General features: G+C 37.5%; 1 protein-coding gene across 5 annotated transcripts in view; it reads right to left on the reverse strand.

The window, feature by feature from the left end:
* Positions 1-1,197: 1,197 nt before the first annotated feature.
* Positions 1,198-17,998, reverse strand: part of LOC126187819 (galectin-4-like) — a 146,044-nt gene continuing 129,243 nt past the window's right edge. For all 5 annotated transcript variants that reach the window (XM_049929108.1, XM_049929106.1, XM_049929111.1 and 2 more), the window contains one exon: positions 1,198-1,753. In XM_049929108.1, the coding sequence (XP_049785065.1) occupies positions 1,595-1,753 (159 nt within the window). In that variant the 3' untranslated portion in view covers positions 1,198-1,594. The remainder of the gene's footprint in view (positions 1,754-17,998) is intronic.

Genomic DNA, 17,998 nt, shown 5'->3' on the forward strand with positions numbered 1-17,998 from the left:
CTGAAATATCCTTGGCTTTGTCCAAGCTGCAATATTTTGCTTGGAGCATAGTTGTTTCAATGGTAACTAGATTTATTCCAAAACTCTGTCTTTTGCATGAATTTTCACCAAAAAAGGCCTAAGGACCACATCAGAAATCACGGGGATGGAGAGTGCTTTGGTCAGGCTAGATGCTTCTGTCTATTAGCCATGCAAGTAGTCTATGACCAAAAGCAGAAGCGTTCAGATGCAAACAATGCTATGTATAGTGGGAGAGAGTGAGGGGTGATGCATAAATAAGTGTGTGAACATTTCTCTCCTCTGGGGGATTTTTCCAAGCTCAGCATGAATATGTTCCACAGAATGATTCAGCCAGGGCTCAAAATGACATGTTCTTCACACTAGTGTGAGAATCAACATCAGCAATGTGGCCAATGTCAACCTCAATTTTATAATTAATGAGACTGTCCAAAACATACTTTGTCTGCTACTATTACTGTATGATATTTTTTAGATCTTTCCTCAAAGAGTCCAAATTACATGTGATATCACTGAATACCCTACTACTCTTAAAAATACCAGTTACACAGCAATGTTCCCAAGGAGGTCTGTACCAGCTCTGACATTCGCCTCCTGTGAGCAATAAAATCCTCCTGGTCTTCTTAAAACTTGCTTCCTAACTAAGTTTGCTTCTTATGCCCTGTACTGTTAAGACACGAAGTTTCAGCAAATATATAATGTATACTCTGCACCAGTGATTCTCTCTCTCTCTCTCTCTCTCTCTCTCTCTCTCTCTCTCTCACACACACACACACACACACACACACACATTGCTTCCCACCAGATACTTTTGTTAATTCTCAGACTACCTGAATAAACCCCTGCTTATTTTTCAAAGCTGTAAAGTCAATTTCTTAAAATAATTTTCATTTCCTCGTTTATGTTTCTAGATTACCTGTTTCAATGCTCTCAAACATTAATGCACAGCACATGAGGACTGAGCTTTTTTTAAGTGGCAGCCTCCTACACTGGACACGGACATGGATGCAGACGTTTGTTAAAACAAGTAATCTAGAAACATAAATGTGTCTTTGTACAAAAATGAAACTTATTTTAAGAAATAAGTAAGAATGTTCTAAGTCACTAAAAATCATTTGAATTACTTAGTCTAAAAGGAATCAGTCACAGAGAGGTATGGGGAGTAAACTACGCAACAAGAAAAATTAATAGTTTATTTCAGATAAATTAACTAAAATGAACTGACTTGGATATATTGCATTAATTAATGTTACATCCCATTACAGATGCAATCAGGGTAAATAAACTTAAGAATGATTTTGTAGTAATGCAGAATACAATTTGCAGCATTACCTTGGAAGGAATAACATCCATTTTTGAAGTCCAAACAGGTAACAGGGGTTTTGGTTCAAAAATACCATGGCTACAAATTTATTTGGTACTCAACATATTTACAAGTCTACAGATATATTACACATTAATATGGAAACAGGTTCTTGTGGGAATACTGAGACATTGAAATGCAACAACATATTATATATAGACATTAAATAACCAGTTAACACACGTCACACAATGCACTTCTGAGCAGATGGCATTATTCTTCTTCACTGCTAGAGCTGCTGGAGGAGGAACTTGAATGGAAGCCATGGAACGCCTTCTTTGCAGCATATGCACCAATCCCAACACCAGCTATCGGCAATCCATACTTCAGAGCTTTCTTATAGGCTTTTTTATTTGATTTTGCTGCCTTCTTCTGAAATTGAGGAACAAAAATGGTTGAAAGGCAAATCCCAGTAATCAGTTCATTCTGAACGTTCAACAAGATAAGATGGAAAAAGAACCCTCAGGTCTCGAATTTGTCATAAAACAATGTGCTGTTTTATTGTGTTATCACTAAAGGAGTCATTTCACAACTTAGCACAGAATTTCAAAGCTGGTACCTACCTCAAGAAGATGAACCTACCAGTATTGAACTTCCATGGAAGTCTTGGAGAATACTTAATTAGCCAGATTTTGGTCTAAAGGTAAAGCTTTCTTCAAGCTGAATGCTGGTTTGAAGACTGTGATGCTTTATTGGGCATGGTTCAGTTGCAGGTGATATGCCACAGCCTTCCCTCGATGTTCAAACTGACTAAGGGTTCTGTGCATGGCCGAAAAAGGTTTGTGGTGCGTTTGTCAGTACGTTGTCACAGAACGGCCATGGACAGTCAACAAACATAAAGCTGAGCTTCAGGTCAACTCTTCAAGATCAAAAATTGATAACTATCAGTGAAGATAGTTTCGGACATAAATATGCAAATTTCCATGCAAGAAGCCATATTTGTATACCACACAGTGGTGCACAACCAGAGTTTGCAGTCCACAGACTGCACCACTGAAATAATTAAATCACTGAGCAATAAGAAGTTCTTAAGCTCGCAGACAAAAACCAACCAATCATCGCAAATGTAACTGAGCATTCATTATGGAACAAGTAACTAAGGAACTGCAAGAAGCACTGTTTATTTCAGTGATGATAGATTCTTCCAGCCATGCGGACCACAAATAGGTTTCATTAGTGGTTAAAATTTAGCATCTATATAAAGGAATCATAATGAGAGTGCTGAACTTAGTGAACTTCAGTGTTGACAGCACACAGCATTTATCTTCCCTCTTTGAGGTGTAGGAAAAAAGGTTGTAGCTATTTCAGCTGACAACACAAAAACTAACTATGCAGAAAAGAAAAGGAAGTGTCAAGTAAAGAGTGAAAATAATTTAACAGATGCAAGATGTCCTGCCCATATTGTGCACAATGTTGTCCAAGCTGGTGCAATATGGCTGACACACTGCCATACTGGTCATAATTGGTAAAATCTGCCAACATTTCGATTTTTATTCTGCACATGTTAAACAACTAAAATTATTCTATGAGCAATTAGGTGGTATACAAAAAACTTTTAGGTTATAGTAAAACTAGACATTTATCCCATGCACCTGTTGTTAAGGCTCATTTATGTTTTCCAGCATTAAAATTCTACTTCCTGTCTCTTGAAAAGTGTCTTATCATCGTGAAGATATATTTTTTTTTTTCAAAAATCTGCTCTCCTCCATCACCCTTGAGTCCTTTCAATCCACTTCAGAATTTTCTCCAACAATATTCTGTGCTTTGAAAAAATATAACAATAATTGAGTTTGTAGACAAAATAAAGAAATAAAAAAAATAAATACATTCTAAGACAAAGACAGTTGCATCAGAAGGACTTATCCAAATAAGATGGAAATCGTTAGATGTGATGTAGGTGTACAGGCAAACAAATGCTTACAGTTTAAGAAAACTAGGCTAATTGATTCAAGATAAAGAGCCTGACAAACTGGGCAAGCCAATAATGAGTTGGTTCACCTCTGGCCCTTATGAAATCAGTTACTTGGCTTGGCACTGACTGACAGTTGTTGGATATCCTCTTGAGGGGTATCATGCCCAATTCTACCCAACTGGCACAGTAGAGCAGCAGAACCCAGAGCTGGTTGGAGGGTTCTGCCAATAACGCTCCAAACATTCTTAGTTGAGGAGAAATCCAGCGACATTACCAGCCAAGGTAGGGTTTGGCACGTACTAAGACAAGCAGCAGAAACTCTCACCGTGTGTGGGCGGGCATTATCCTGCTGAATTATTGGCCCAGGATGGATTGTCATGAAGGGTAACAAAATGGGGTGTAGAATATTGTTGACTTACCACTTTGCTGTGATGGGGCTCTGGATGACAGTTAAAGGGGCTCTGCTATGATGCAAAATTACACCACTGACCATGATTCCTGGTTGTCAGTCTCAGTTCAAAGGAGGCCACCACTGAAGACAATTCTACACCAGCCAGTGAGATTCCAAGCTGAATGTGCTTGACAACATTGTAAATGGAATGGCCTTATTGGTGTACAGAGGTCAATGGTAGTTGGCACAAGGAGCACTGTGAGCTCAGCCCCTTTTCTGCTGGTTGTCTATTAAAGGTCCTTGTGATCAGTGAAGCAACAGTTGCACATCAGATTGACGAGTGCCTCTCTGACGATTGTTTGGTTCTCACATTCATTCATGTGTCCAGGTCAACCGCTTACTTTTTGACACTGTGTTTGATCATGGTTCACCCATTCCTGCCCCAACATCAGCAAATAGCAGCATCGCTCCTATTCAAACAATTCATCGATTACTCCAACTGGCTTCGCTGAACCCAATTACATGTCCTTGCTCAAATGCTAACATCTGCATATATGGTTTACATGCCTGTCTGTGAGGCATAGTTAATGTCCAACTGAGTACACAAATGAAATTCAAAAAGACTTTACGCCCTGGTATTGACATGTCTCCTGCTTACTATACTCACCAGCTGCAGGTTGGAATGCACTGCAACATCACACATTCATCCAATGACCATCAAAGTTGACTATTTTACATTTTTCAACAATACCTGCAATGAATATCAATTTGTGACCAATTTGCATAACTCCTTTGTGGAGAGAGGGTTTTTACATATGCAGCAAAACCACACAAAAAATGAGGGGCTAGCAACACTTGGTCAGTTTAACAATATCACAACAGCTTTTCATGCCTGCATTGGATATATATGGAACTACTTCATCCATTCATCCAATAGACTGAATTGCTGTAAATAAAACCATCAGCTGGATTACTGTATAATTGTGTAAAATTTAGTGTCGTGGACTTCAATGTGGATGAGGGATGTCTCCACAACATCCTTTCTTCCAGGAACGTTAGTCCCACAAGGTATGTAGGAGAATTTCTTTTAAGTTTGGAAAGCAGGAGATGTACTGGCTAAAGTAAAGCTGTGAGGATGGGTTGTGAGTATTACTTGGGTAGCTCAAGTGAGTAACCTAGATGCCGCTAAATGTATTTCTTGTAGATTTCGAGTTGGGCACACTGTCATATAGCTTTTTTTAGCACCTGCATGATGGAATAGGTTTCAGATGCAAAATCCACTATAAACAGTGAAGCTCTCACTGCCGATACATTTTTGAAATATACACTGATAGTCACAGTTCAGCTCATCAGCAGGGTGCATGTTAACATATTTACATGCATTTTTTTTTTTTAAGAAAATGAGTGATTTTTTTGGACGGTTTAAATGCAGAAGACTGTACAAATGAAGTAGGGGTAATTGAAATAGTAGGAATTCTGCAAGAAACTGAACCCGTAGTAGTAGTAGTAGTAGTAAATAACCAGAATGAGACTGAGGATGACGGTCTCCCCCGGGTTAGGAAGTGGCGTCCTGATCAGTGGAAAAAAAAGTATTTCCAAAACAGTAAGGTAAGAACATGGAAAAATATTATTAAAGCAATGTTATGCAATCAAAACTGTCCTGACACTAATAGTTATGGCAGACACGAAAGGGTTACTGTAAGTAGCCGGTAACTGGCATTTCCAGATTCAAAAAGCCAAAAAAATTATTTTCACAAAAAGCAAAAACAAGAAGATTTGTCTCATTCATGGAGAGCTCTTCTACAATTTTGAAGCTGGAGAGAGAGAGAGCATCCCGAAGAAGGGAAAAAATTTCAGCAAAGGAAATGCCCCAACCCCAATCACAGCAGGTGTAGAACTCTCAGAAACTAAACTTGAAGATGTCAGAAAGTGTTTAGAGCTCCACTTTAGTGAAGATTGGGCGACCAACGACAAACTCAAATTCTACACTGAGATGTTACACAAGCAGGAAGGCACTTCTAGAATCAATCCTGCCACTGCCAACCCTCAGAATGAGGAACAAGCCAGAAGTGATTTTGAGTTGATGGATGGTGTTAAGGTCAATGTCACTTAAAAGTAATTTTCATTTTCTAGAATTTTTTGTTGCTTTTTTAACTAAGATGCAACTTTCCACCAATTTTATAATTTTCTGAAATTTTATCAATGTTTTAGTAAGATACAATTTGGATCTTATTGCATTTCCTACAATATGTTTTGATGTCAAAGCACGATGGTGTATTAAAAAAAAAAAAAAATTGAACATTTATTTCATTAAATAAGTCAGTTTGTCCCGGTAAAATAGTGCACCTTCATACCTTCGTATTTTTATACGCCAGTTTTGTAGAATTTTCAGACTTCTCTTTGAAATAAAAGTTAATCTGTTTATATGTGCAATAATTAAATTCCATCCTTCTGTCACTTCCAACATATTACCAAATAGCAGGTTTCGTAACTGAATGTTTGTTTCATAATTGGACGGATACATTTGCAAAACCTGCTAACTGCAGAAATCGGGTGCAGAAACTGCTAAATCAATATTTTATTTATGATTTTAACATCTAAAACTTCAAGACAGATTTCAGCCATTATCACTGAGTAATTAATTATTTTTTATTTATTTTTGAAAAAGAAATAAAGTCTTTAATAGTTTAGATGGGATGAGTTTTTCATTATTACCTCAATTTTGCTTATCATACAGTTAGCAGCTTTTGCATCTGGGCTACTAAATTAGTAGAGCAGTTGCCCATAGAAGGCAAAGGTCACAGGTTCAATTCCTGGTCCTGCATACAGTTCTAACCTGCCAAGAAATTTCATATAAGTGCACACTCTGCTGCAGAGTGGAAAATTCATTCAGGTAACAAATTTCTGGAGCATGGAAGCAGTGGTGCACCCTAGTGTTAACTCATTCAGTCATATGGTATCAAGTTCAACTTCACAGGCCAACTGAAGTCAGTTGCCTGTTGCTAGTAGATGACACACAATGAGATGAAAAATGATGCAAATACAGACTTAATAAATTACAGCAAATGACATACTGGAAAACTATTACATTATAGGCTTAATCCTGTTGCTAGTAGATGACACACAATGAGATGAAAAATGATGCAAATACAGACTTAATAAATTACAGCAAATGACATACTGGAAAACTATTACATTATAGGCTTAATCCTGTTTTTATGTCATGTAAATGATTTACCCTTAAGTATAACTTCCAATTCAGTTTTATTTGCTGATGACACATCTGTACTCATTGAATGTGAAACCAAAGAACAAATTCTTCAAAAAGAAACTAATACCCTATACAGCTTAGAGCAATAATTTGATCTACATGGGATAATAATGTCTACTGATTTCACTGGGGGTGCTGGGTGAAATATAACTAAACGGAAAAAATATGAGAATCATGATGAATAGCAAATGAATCGGCAGACTTCAGTTACTTTTCACTTCTTGCTACAGCAAAACCTGACTGACTACCCAATCCAATTTTGTTAAATCTAGAAGCCAGTTTTTAGTGTTCTATGATTGTGAATGGATAATTTTGTGTATTAATTTCTTTGATGATTGTAAATTCTTTGCTGCTTATATTTGCACCATTAGGCACACCATCTTTGTCACTTATGCTGGACACTCGGCTAATAGTTTAGTCCAGTTTATAACCAGATATCAAGTGGCAAAAAAAGTGTTTTTAATATAAATAGGCTTAAATTAAACACTCCAGATAAAAATAATTATCATGGCCATCAAATTGAAAGACAAATTAATCAATTCACAGTTTTAACATCAATACTGTCCTACATACATGACAGAGACACAAGAAAACTGTTTATCACAGCTACTTCAATTGTGATGTAAGATACGGAATTATATTTTGGGGAAATACAAGCAGTGCAAATATAATATTATTAATACATAAAAACTATTATTAAAATATGTGTAATATTGCACCTAGTGACTCTTGCTGACCATTATTTATGCAAATAAATATTTTAACTACTCTGTGTATTTACATTTATGAACAGTTCACCTTTATGCATAACAGCTCAGAATTATTTTGTTAGTTCCTCTACGAGACTCAAATGTCTAAATATAAATACTTTAGTTAAGACAAAACTGCTGTTCAGTACTTACCTCTAGAATTCAAAATATGTAGTACTGTCAGCAACACACTTGAAAGTAAAAATGACACACCCCCTAGCTCCCAGAATTAACAGTTTCCTTCCTGGGAAGGGGAGTGTGAGAGAGAGAGAGAGAGAGAGATTCAATAAGATTAAAAAGTAAGGGAAGGTCACTGAACAGCAGAATGAGGGGTCCTACATGTAGTGGGGTTGGGGGAGAGGGGGGATTATAAAATTCTTTGCCTGTGGACTCCAGCTGACCAATTTCCACTGAGATTATTGGGTGTTACAATTTTATAAGCAGCAGACAAACATAATATGTGTGTTCTGACTACATTTACCATTTTAATTGTTATCAAGGCTTAATTACAATCAATATAAATTAACTTTTACATAAAATATCTGAAATGTAATTAAATTTTAAACACACTAATACTGTGTACACATTTTGCTATGAGATTAGTGATATGCCAATCCTTCATCTGCAGCACTCATTGTTAATCTGAGGTTATGTTGTCTTGCGTAATACTTTTCCTTTCCTCTTATTGCACTGTCATGTAATAAATGGAAATTATTAATATATTTTGTCCCTCTATACAGAAACTGAAATATGCCATCACCATTCTGAAAACTGATATAGCCTTTTACCTTATACATTAAAGAAGTTCTGTTACTTCTACAAATATTACTTACTAAGCTAAACTTCTCTAGTGTTTTTAAGGATGTCGGTACAAACTTTTGCAAGCCAATGTTATTTTAGGCAGAGGACTATATTATTTCTCCCTTCTGACAGAAAAATCTGTAGATCATCAGTTTCAGTCTATCTGCCAGTTAGATGCTTTGTATATAAAGCATTTATGTTTAAGGGCATCACACATTTGCTTTCACTTTTACCTATAGTTTCAAGAACAGCTTATCACATATTTTTAATTCATACAGCCAAGCTATGTGTGTGCCTGAGCAAGACTTCTAATAAAGAAAATTACACTTACTAAATTATTCCTTTAGGCAGGAAGAACACGAACCTATGGTCAACAAGGGCACCCGTTCCCAGGGACAAGAGTGAGCCGCAGACCTGCCCTAGCTCTCTGGGAAAGGAAAAATATAGTGTGTATTCAGATGTTTTTCTTTCAAGAAAATGATTTCAGAGTCAGTATTATGCAGCTTTTTAAAGGGTTTGAGCTGGAACTTTTTTTATGACTACTAACAAGTTGCCATTTGTCTTCCAAAACATTACAAATACTCCACAGCCTCCACCCCCTCTCCCACAAACCACTGTATGGGAGCCCTTGATGGTCAGAAAAAAGTACAGGAACAAGTCTAATAATAAATAAGAAAGCAGGAATGTTAGTAAGCTAATATGAGAAACATGTTGATCACATTATCACAGCCAAGAAAGATACAGATACAACCACAACAACACTAATACAACTTTGTGTGCCTACTAGCTTCGCAGATGATGCAATTAAAAGAATGTACGATGAGATAAAAGAAATTATTCAGAAGCTGAGGAAGTTGAAAATTTAATTATGATTGGGGAGAGGAATTTTATAGTAGCCAAAGGAAGAGAAGGTAGAGTAGTAGGACAACATGGACTGGGGGAAAGAAATGAAAGGGGATGCCACCCAGTATAATTTTCCACAGTGCACTATTCAATCATTGGTTTAAGAATTATATAAGAAGACTGTATATGTGGAAGAGCCACTGAAAGTTTCAAATAAATTGCATTTGGTAACACAGAGATTTCAAAATCAGATTTGAAACTGCAAAACACTTCCTGGGGGTGGATGTGGACTCTCATCATAGATTTTCAGTTAAGTGCTACAGATTAAAGCTGAAGACATTTCAAAATGTTAGGAAATTAAGGAAATGGGCCCAGGATAAATTAAAAGAACGAGAGGGTGTCAAGAGTTTCAAAGGGAGCTTTAGGGAAGACTGATTGACAAACAAGAGAAAGGAATACAACAGAAGGCGAATGGATAGCTTTGAGACGTGAAATAATAATTCTGGCAGCAGAGCATAAATATGCAAAAAGACAAAGCCTAGTAGAAATCCTTGCATGACACAAGAAATACTGAATGTAACTGACGGAAGGAGAAAATTTAACAAGACATCAAATCAAGATGGAGACAAATGGCAAAGACATCTAAAAAATGAGACTGACAGAAGGTGCAAAATGATAAAGCAGGAATGACTAGAAGAGAAATGTGAAGCTGCATAAGCATGCTTCACTATAAGAAAGATAATGTTTCACTTACAGGAAAACTATAGAAATCTTCAGAAACAGCAAAGCAGCTGTGTGAATAAAAGAGCTCTGATATCAAGCCAGTATTGAACAACTAAGAAAAGGTTGAAAGTTGGAAGAAATATACAGAATGGCTATACAAAGGAAACAGCTTCAAGAAAGTATTATGGAAGAGGAAGAGCAAAATAGATGATGTTGAAATGGGAAATATGATATTGTGAGAAGAAAATGACAGAGCACTGAAAGACTGAAGTCAAAACAAGGTCACTTGAGGAGTATGTTTCCAAAGAATTATTGAGATCCCTTGGAGGACCAACCATACATAACAAAACTATTCCACCTAGTATGCAAGACATATGAGACAAGCACAATATCCTCAAGACTTCAGGAAGATAAGTCCTCACAAATGTAAATATTATTTAAACATTAGCTTAAAAAATCGTGATTGCAACATCTTCACACAGATTCTTCAAGAAAGTGTACAAAATCTCTCAGAAGGCAGCCTTGACAAAGATTGGTTTGAGTTCTAGAGATATGTAGGAAGACTGAGGCAATCATACTGACTATGACTTATCTAAGAAGATAAGTTCAAGAAAGGTAAATCTAAGTTTACAGCATTTGCAGAGTGCTTCTGAAATTGTTGACTGGAATACATTTTTCAGAATTCTGAATGTGTCACGCATAAAACTCAGGGAGCAAATGGTTATCTACAACTTGTACAGACTGCAATTGTAAGAACTGGACATAAAAAGGAGGCAGTATTTGATAACAGATTGTGGTAAGGTTGCAACCTAGTCCCAGTGTTATTCAGTTTGTACAAATGAAAACGTTGTTGATAAGAGACGACAAAGGTCTCGGAAGAGCAGATGAACGGATTGGATAATATCTTGAAAAGAAGTTTTAATGTGACCCTCAACAAGTGTTATGGAATACCGTCAAATTAAATCAGGCAGAGCTGAGGGAATTATATCTGGAAATAAGACAACAGAAAGAGTAAATGAGTTTTGCTCTCTCTGCAGGAAAATAACTGATGATGACTGAAGTAGAGAGGATGCAAAATGCAGACTGGAAATAGCAAGAAAACCATTTCTGAAATACAGAAATTTGTTGACATCGAATATAAATTTAAATGTCAGAAAGTCTGGTCTGAAGGTATGTAAGGTTGATTAATGGTTCAGGTAAGCTTGTAAAATGTGGTGCTACAAAAAAATGAAAAAATTAGCTGGGACCATAGGATAACTAATGAGGAGGGACTGAATCGGATTTGAAAGACAATATACTGACGGCACAACTTCACTAAGTGAAGGGATTGTCAATATGATAATAGAGTGAACTGTGTTGGATAAAAATTATAGAGGGAGAACAAGGCTTGACTAAAGTAGTAAACCTGCTCAAGAGAAAGTTGGTTGCAATATTTATGTGAACATGAAGAGGTTTGTTCAAAGTAGCCCACTGTGGAACACTGTGTCAAATCAGTTTTTAGACTTTAGACCACACCAACAACAACATTCCTTTAGACAGCTTGTCAACTCCATCACTAACATTTAGATTTGCCTTTTTATTAATAATTTTGTGCATCAGTGCACATCCAAGAAGGCTGACTGGTTCAAATATTTGCAGATTTAGCAGCTGCTAACAGAACACTTCAGAACTTGTGAAAAATTCGAAGGAAAACAATTGCTTAGCATCAACTTAAATATAATGGCAGTATTATTTCAGACGTCATCACCTAAATGCTGTGCCCTATTGCTAAAATTTTCTCTCTGTCCATTTTCAACAACTTCTCATTTTCACAGCCATACAGGAGCTCACTTCAAATTGATGTCCTGACAAACCCTTTATTTTCCTTTTTCTTTCTGTACTAAACTATTTGTCATCTTTCAATGAAAGCATGCTCAGCTGATGCAGTTTTTTGTGATTCCCATACTGCATTTCTCCACTGTGATTAAGGTGCATAAATAACTATCATCAACTTTTTTCTATTTTGTTACTTTCCATTTTGATGTCAGATGAAAAATCTTGATTGGATTACTACACAGTTTTACTTTTAAGTTCAAACTTTTCATAATTTCTGAAAACTTAGAAAGCATCATCTGTATATGTCTCTCATTGTTAGCTATTAAGGCAATATCATATCAGCAAATCTTATGCAGTGAATGGGAACACTATTCACTTTAACTTCAGATGTTATCCTCTGGAGATCCTCATAGTTTTTTCGAAGAAAAGTTTAAAAATGAATACTACAATAATGAACAGCCTTTTCTTACCGATTTTCTGATGTTGGCTTTAGATTGTTCCTCATTAATATGTATCATCAAACTTTGGTTTTTGTATGTTTTATACTGTTCCTCCATAGGTGCATTTCTTTCATGGTCTTGAAAAGTCAAATTGCTTTTATGGATCAAAAATGTATATGTAAGTATCTCAATTTAATTTCAACCCTCTCTCTAGTAAGCTCTTGGGATGCTATTTTTTGTGTAAAACCAAAATTTTGCATTTTATTCTATTTTTTTATTATGGATATGAGTATTTTTTCTGCATGTGAAATTATGTTTATTGTTCTGCAATTGAAACAGTCTGCTGCATTCCCCCCTTTTTTTGTGAATGAGTATCATCATGTTCTCTACAATATCATCTGAGGAGATACACAACATGACTTTATAATTTTGAAAAGTACACCTGCTTCGAAGCAGGGATGTAAATGGAGACGCAGAGGCACCCACTGCAACAGCGTTCTTGTCCTATTTTGGTGGCATGTCTTCGAGAATAGAAATAATCCTAAAAAAGCATGACATCAGGTGTGTTTTCTGGCCACCAGCAAAATTGAGGAATTTATTGTGCTCGGTCAAAGATGACCTTGGCCTTAGGAAACGTGACATATATAAAAAAATCCCATGCCAATGTGGAAAATCTTATATTGGACAGACATTCTGAACCGTGCAAGAACGTTGCATCAAACACAGTCATACACACCAGGGGCAACCTGATAAATCACCAGCAGCGGAGCATTGCCTGGACACAAGACATCGTAAGTTTTATGAACAGATGGAAATTTTATCCCTAGCATCATCTTTCTGGGACTGTGTTGTTAAGAAGGCCATACATATCCATATGGTGGACAATCTTATCAACAGGGATCCAAGTTTTCAACTAAGCACCGTATGGAATCCAGCACTGGCTGCCATTAAATCAAAAACAGGGAAAACAAGAACTTCCAATTTATCAAGTGACGCAGTGCACAAATGAGATTTAGTTCAGACTTTAACTCCAAGAACATCCGGTAGCACAGTGATTGGCCATAGCGCAAGCATGGATGGCCTTTCTGCAGCCAGGGGCACCGCTTTCTTCCAACTGTGAGCCTCTTCCCACACACGTATATTGCCTGCTCCCGGCATGATAAATTCTGACACCGCTGCGCAATCATCATCAGTTGTGCCCTGCAGCAGTGACAGCAGCAGCTACCACCACCTTCTTTCATGATGTTAATGTACTATGTTTGATCTTTTAGTATATTCCTTCTTATTGGTGGTTCTTGAATTTTTTCAATATGCATCTTGTTGCATTGAACTTACTGTTTCAGATAGAGTTTATTAAGTTTCTATACTAACTGTTCACTAATATGAAATCAGGTTGGTACTTTCTGTTATCACTCTGAGCTTTGCATATGTGCCACCTCCTTTTATGCACTTAAGAGATTGTGTTTGTTGTCGCCATGTCATGATCCTCACAAAACCTAAGTATACACTCTACTCTGTTACTGGAAAATCCTTATCCAAATCTACTTGCTGTCCTTTCAAGATAACTCCCTACTACAGTGTTGTTGAAATCCCTCTTTATGATTATATTGTCCTTTTCTTTTATTTTTATTAAGTCTTCTACGTTTTCACACTTTTTTTTCTTTTTTTTCCAATCTCATATTCATTCTATGTAAAAGCAGAAAAACGGTTGGTGGGTTTAGCTGAAAATCTGATTATTAGTAATGTATCATTTACATGACAGATGTTCATAGCATTACCATCCACTTTTTGCCAGAATGATTGCTACCCCATTCCTGCCTTGTACTTCTCCTCTACTGTAGATTACTCTCTTTAAATCACTGTTGAATTCTTCATGCCTTTGCCATCTGGTTTCCACAGACCTAAAATGTCAATGTTGCTGTTACACACTGAAGAGCCAAAGAAACTGGTACACCTGTGTGTAGGACCCCTGCAAGCACGCAGAAGTGCCGCAGCACGACTTGGCATGGGCTCGACTAATGTCTGAAGTAGTGCTGCAGGGAACTGACACCATTAATCCTGCAGGGTTATCCATAAATCCGTTAAGAGTATGAGGGGGTGGAGATCTCTTCTGAAAAACAGCATGTTGCAAGGCATCACAGATATGCTCAATAATGTTCATATCTGGGGAGTTTGGTGGCCAGCAGAAGTGTTTAAACTCAGAAGATTGTTCCTGGAGCCACTGCATAGCAATTCTGGATGTCTGGGGTGTCGTGTTGCCCTGCTGGAATTGCCCAAGTCCGTTGGAATTCACAATCGACATGAATGGATGCAGTTGATCAGACATGATACTTATGTATGTGTCAGTCAGATATGTGTGTAAGTGTCTCAAGGGTTCCATATCACTCCAATTGCATGCCCCACACCATTACAGAGCCTCCACCAGCTTGAACAGTCCTATGTTGACATGCAGAGTCAATGGATTCTTGAGATTGTCTCCATACTTGTACACGTCCATCCGTCTGATACGACTTGAAACGAGTCTCGTCCAACCGGTAAACATGTTTCCAGACACCACCAGTCCAATGTCACCAAACAGTCCAAGCCCAGGCAAGGTGTAAAGCTTTGTGTCATGCAGTCATCAAGGGTCATGGTGGGTCTTCGGCTCCGAAAGCCCATACCCATGGTGTTTCGTTGAATGGTTCACACGCTGACACTTATTGATGGCCCAGCATTGAAATCTACAGCAATTTGCAATCTGTGGAAGGGTTGCCCTTCTGTCACATTGAACAATTCTCTACAGTCACGATGTCGAAGAGTTTTGCTGCTACCTCAGTAATGCTGTGCCCCATCACTCGTGTGCCGACTATAACACCGTGTTCAAACTCACTTATATTTTGACAACCTGCCACTGTAGCAGCAGTAACCAATCTAACAACTGTGCCAGACACTTGTTGTCTTATACAGGCATTGCCGACTGCAGTGCCGTATTCTGCTGGTTTACATATCTCTGTATTTGAATACACATGCCTATATCAGTTTCTTTGGCACATCAGTGTATGAACATGAAGCTTTGACATTTAGGCAAAAATATGAGGAACAACTATTAACACTTCTGTAAGGAAAGGGGCAACAAAAAAATTCTGGGCTTGCAATCACAGGTGATAGCATAGAATTGAGGAGAAAGAAAACTGAAGAATTGTGGGAGTTGTAAAATCACAATAAGATCATCAAAGAGCTATAATAGAAAAGGTTGAACTGAGCTGGTTGAACATTAAGAATTTAGGATTCTATAAGAAAACAGATGGAACACAAGGAAACGCAGACCAAAGGCAATTTCTGCATAAAGAATGAAGGAAGAAGGTAAGTGCTGACCAGCAAAAGGCAAAAAGATGGTTGAAAATAATGACTATTTTGGACTGGTCATGGTCACTTTCAGAGGATGACACATGATGACCACAGTATCTTTCATGAGGTGCTGCTGTTTTTCAATGTTTGATGAATTAGTTTGACTATTGCAAGTTACAAATTTAGCCCAGCAGCTGATGAAGAATGAGGGATGTTCCAACCCATATCTTCAAGGCATAATCATCAATGAGGCTTTTCTGTCATGAAAGATAGAAGATATGTTTACAGTTGTTACACCTTTATGATTTCCTTTTCTAGCACAAGAACAGAAATACATCAATCCACATTAATGTAAAATTTACAATGGAGTTTGAAAAGACAGGCTGCTTCCTTTTGTTGACGAGTTTCTTGAGAAAAAGAGGAAAACACCTTCACAGTCCACAAGGTCAATAGGAAATTTACTCCCTTTTACCTTTAACCACATTTGAGCTATAATTGTCCCTCACAAAGAAATGCTGTACTGACAGCACAAGTTCATAAAGCTTGCTCTCACTAAAGAATTGCAACTCCTACAAATGGTTTTTCAAAGCAATGAATACTTTGCAAACCAAGAACACATTGCAATTATGGGGATCCTATATCCTTCCACATCACTATATTGATTATATTTTGTGACATTTGCCATAAAATTATTGATTTGCTTCAATACAGATTAAATATTATGTTACTGCAACTATTCCTGGTTTAGTCGAGTCCAGCATTTGCCTGCTGACAATGCATTCTGAAGTACTAATTGTTGTTACTTGGCATCATGGTCAGGGAGTTGAATTCAATAAAGACACATGTGTGTGAAATGGCTTGGGTTGGACATGTTTGCCAACATGTTTTCAATATAATTATTTGTGCCATGTGCTGAGGGTCAACTTTTCAGTGTGGAATGATTAATGTACTACTGTGGCATGTGGTTGTCGCTAAAGCTGCATGAAATGAGCAATATTTTCAGTAACAAACCATACAGTTCATGAGTATTTAATAACTGTTCTCAAGTGAAATCGTAATTGTCTGCTTCTTCAAATTACCAGCAAATGAAATACTGTATATCTCCAAATCCGTGATGAGGTTTCTTCCTGAAATTTCATGCCAAGATAGTAGGAGGTTGTCTTCCATCGATGGCTCATGATGTGGAGTTTCTCTTTTCTTTGCCAAATAGAACCTGGAGCTTCCATTAAGCTGTAACTCTTCTCTTTGCTACACCAACCTCTTTAATCGTGAACATACAAATGTGTTTTAGGCATTGTTGTATGACAGCAGGTGGTGTTTGTTGCAGCCTTTTTTTCTTTCCAATTGTTGTTTGACTTCGGAGATCCCACTTTCCAACTGTACAGTAAAGCATGTAATGGATCATGGTGTGGAACGATGCAGTTCAACATCAATGTTTTCAACATAATGCAGGCATTACTATGACGGAAATTGCAAAATCGTGGTTGTTTGGCATGCAGAAGCAACAAACAATTGTATGGCTTAGGGGAAGTATGGGGTCACATAAGGCAATATTCAGAGGTGGCAAAAGGACAAAGGACATCTGAAAAATGTGAAGTCAACTACGAAAGCTTTCAGTGGCCCACAGAGTGGATGTTTTGAAATGAATTGGAAATAGTGGCATTTGTGCATGAGAAAGGTAAAGAAGGAAAGCCAGTTTCCCATGATGCCATATGAAATAATGCATGTGAATTGGCACAGGAACACAGCACCCAATTTAAAGCCAGTTCTTGGTGGTGTACAAGGATGATGCAACACAATGTACTTCTGCTGGGACATCTGTCATCTGCTCAGTGTATCCCCGCACTGTAGGTGGAAAAACTGGTCAAGTATCAGTGACACATTATATGACTGAGAAAGGAACATGCTTACCTCTTAGGCAAAAATCAGAAACACTGATGAGACTTCTGTTTACTTCAACATGCCATCCCATACAACAGTTGAAGAGAAAGACCCTCAAAGCACTTTGGTTCACACAATGAGCAATGAGAAATCGTGAACCACCGCCATGTATGTGTGCTTGCTGATGGAAGAAAGCTGTGACCCTGTGTCATCCTACATCACAAAAACTATGCCAAAGGAAATGCAACCACCTGGTGTAACAGAAAATGATGGGTGACTAATAAGTTGGTTATAGATTGGTGCCATACAGTCTGGAGCAGCAGGCCAAACGATCTTCTAAAGAATGGTAGGATGTTGATCCTTGATGCTTTCAATGGACATCTGACACCAGCAGTAAAGACAGAGATCCTGAAATTAAACACAGATATTGTTGCCATTCCAGGAGGCACAACTTCACAACTACA

Source organism: Schistocerca cancellata, chromosome 5, assembly GCF_023864275.1.
Source record: "Schistocerca cancellata isolate TAMUIC-IGC-003103 chromosome 5, iqSchCanc2.1, whole genome shotgun sequence".
Taxonomy (NCBI): domain Eukaryota; kingdom Metazoa; phylum Arthropoda; class Insecta; order Orthoptera; family Acrididae; genus Schistocerca; species Schistocerca cancellata.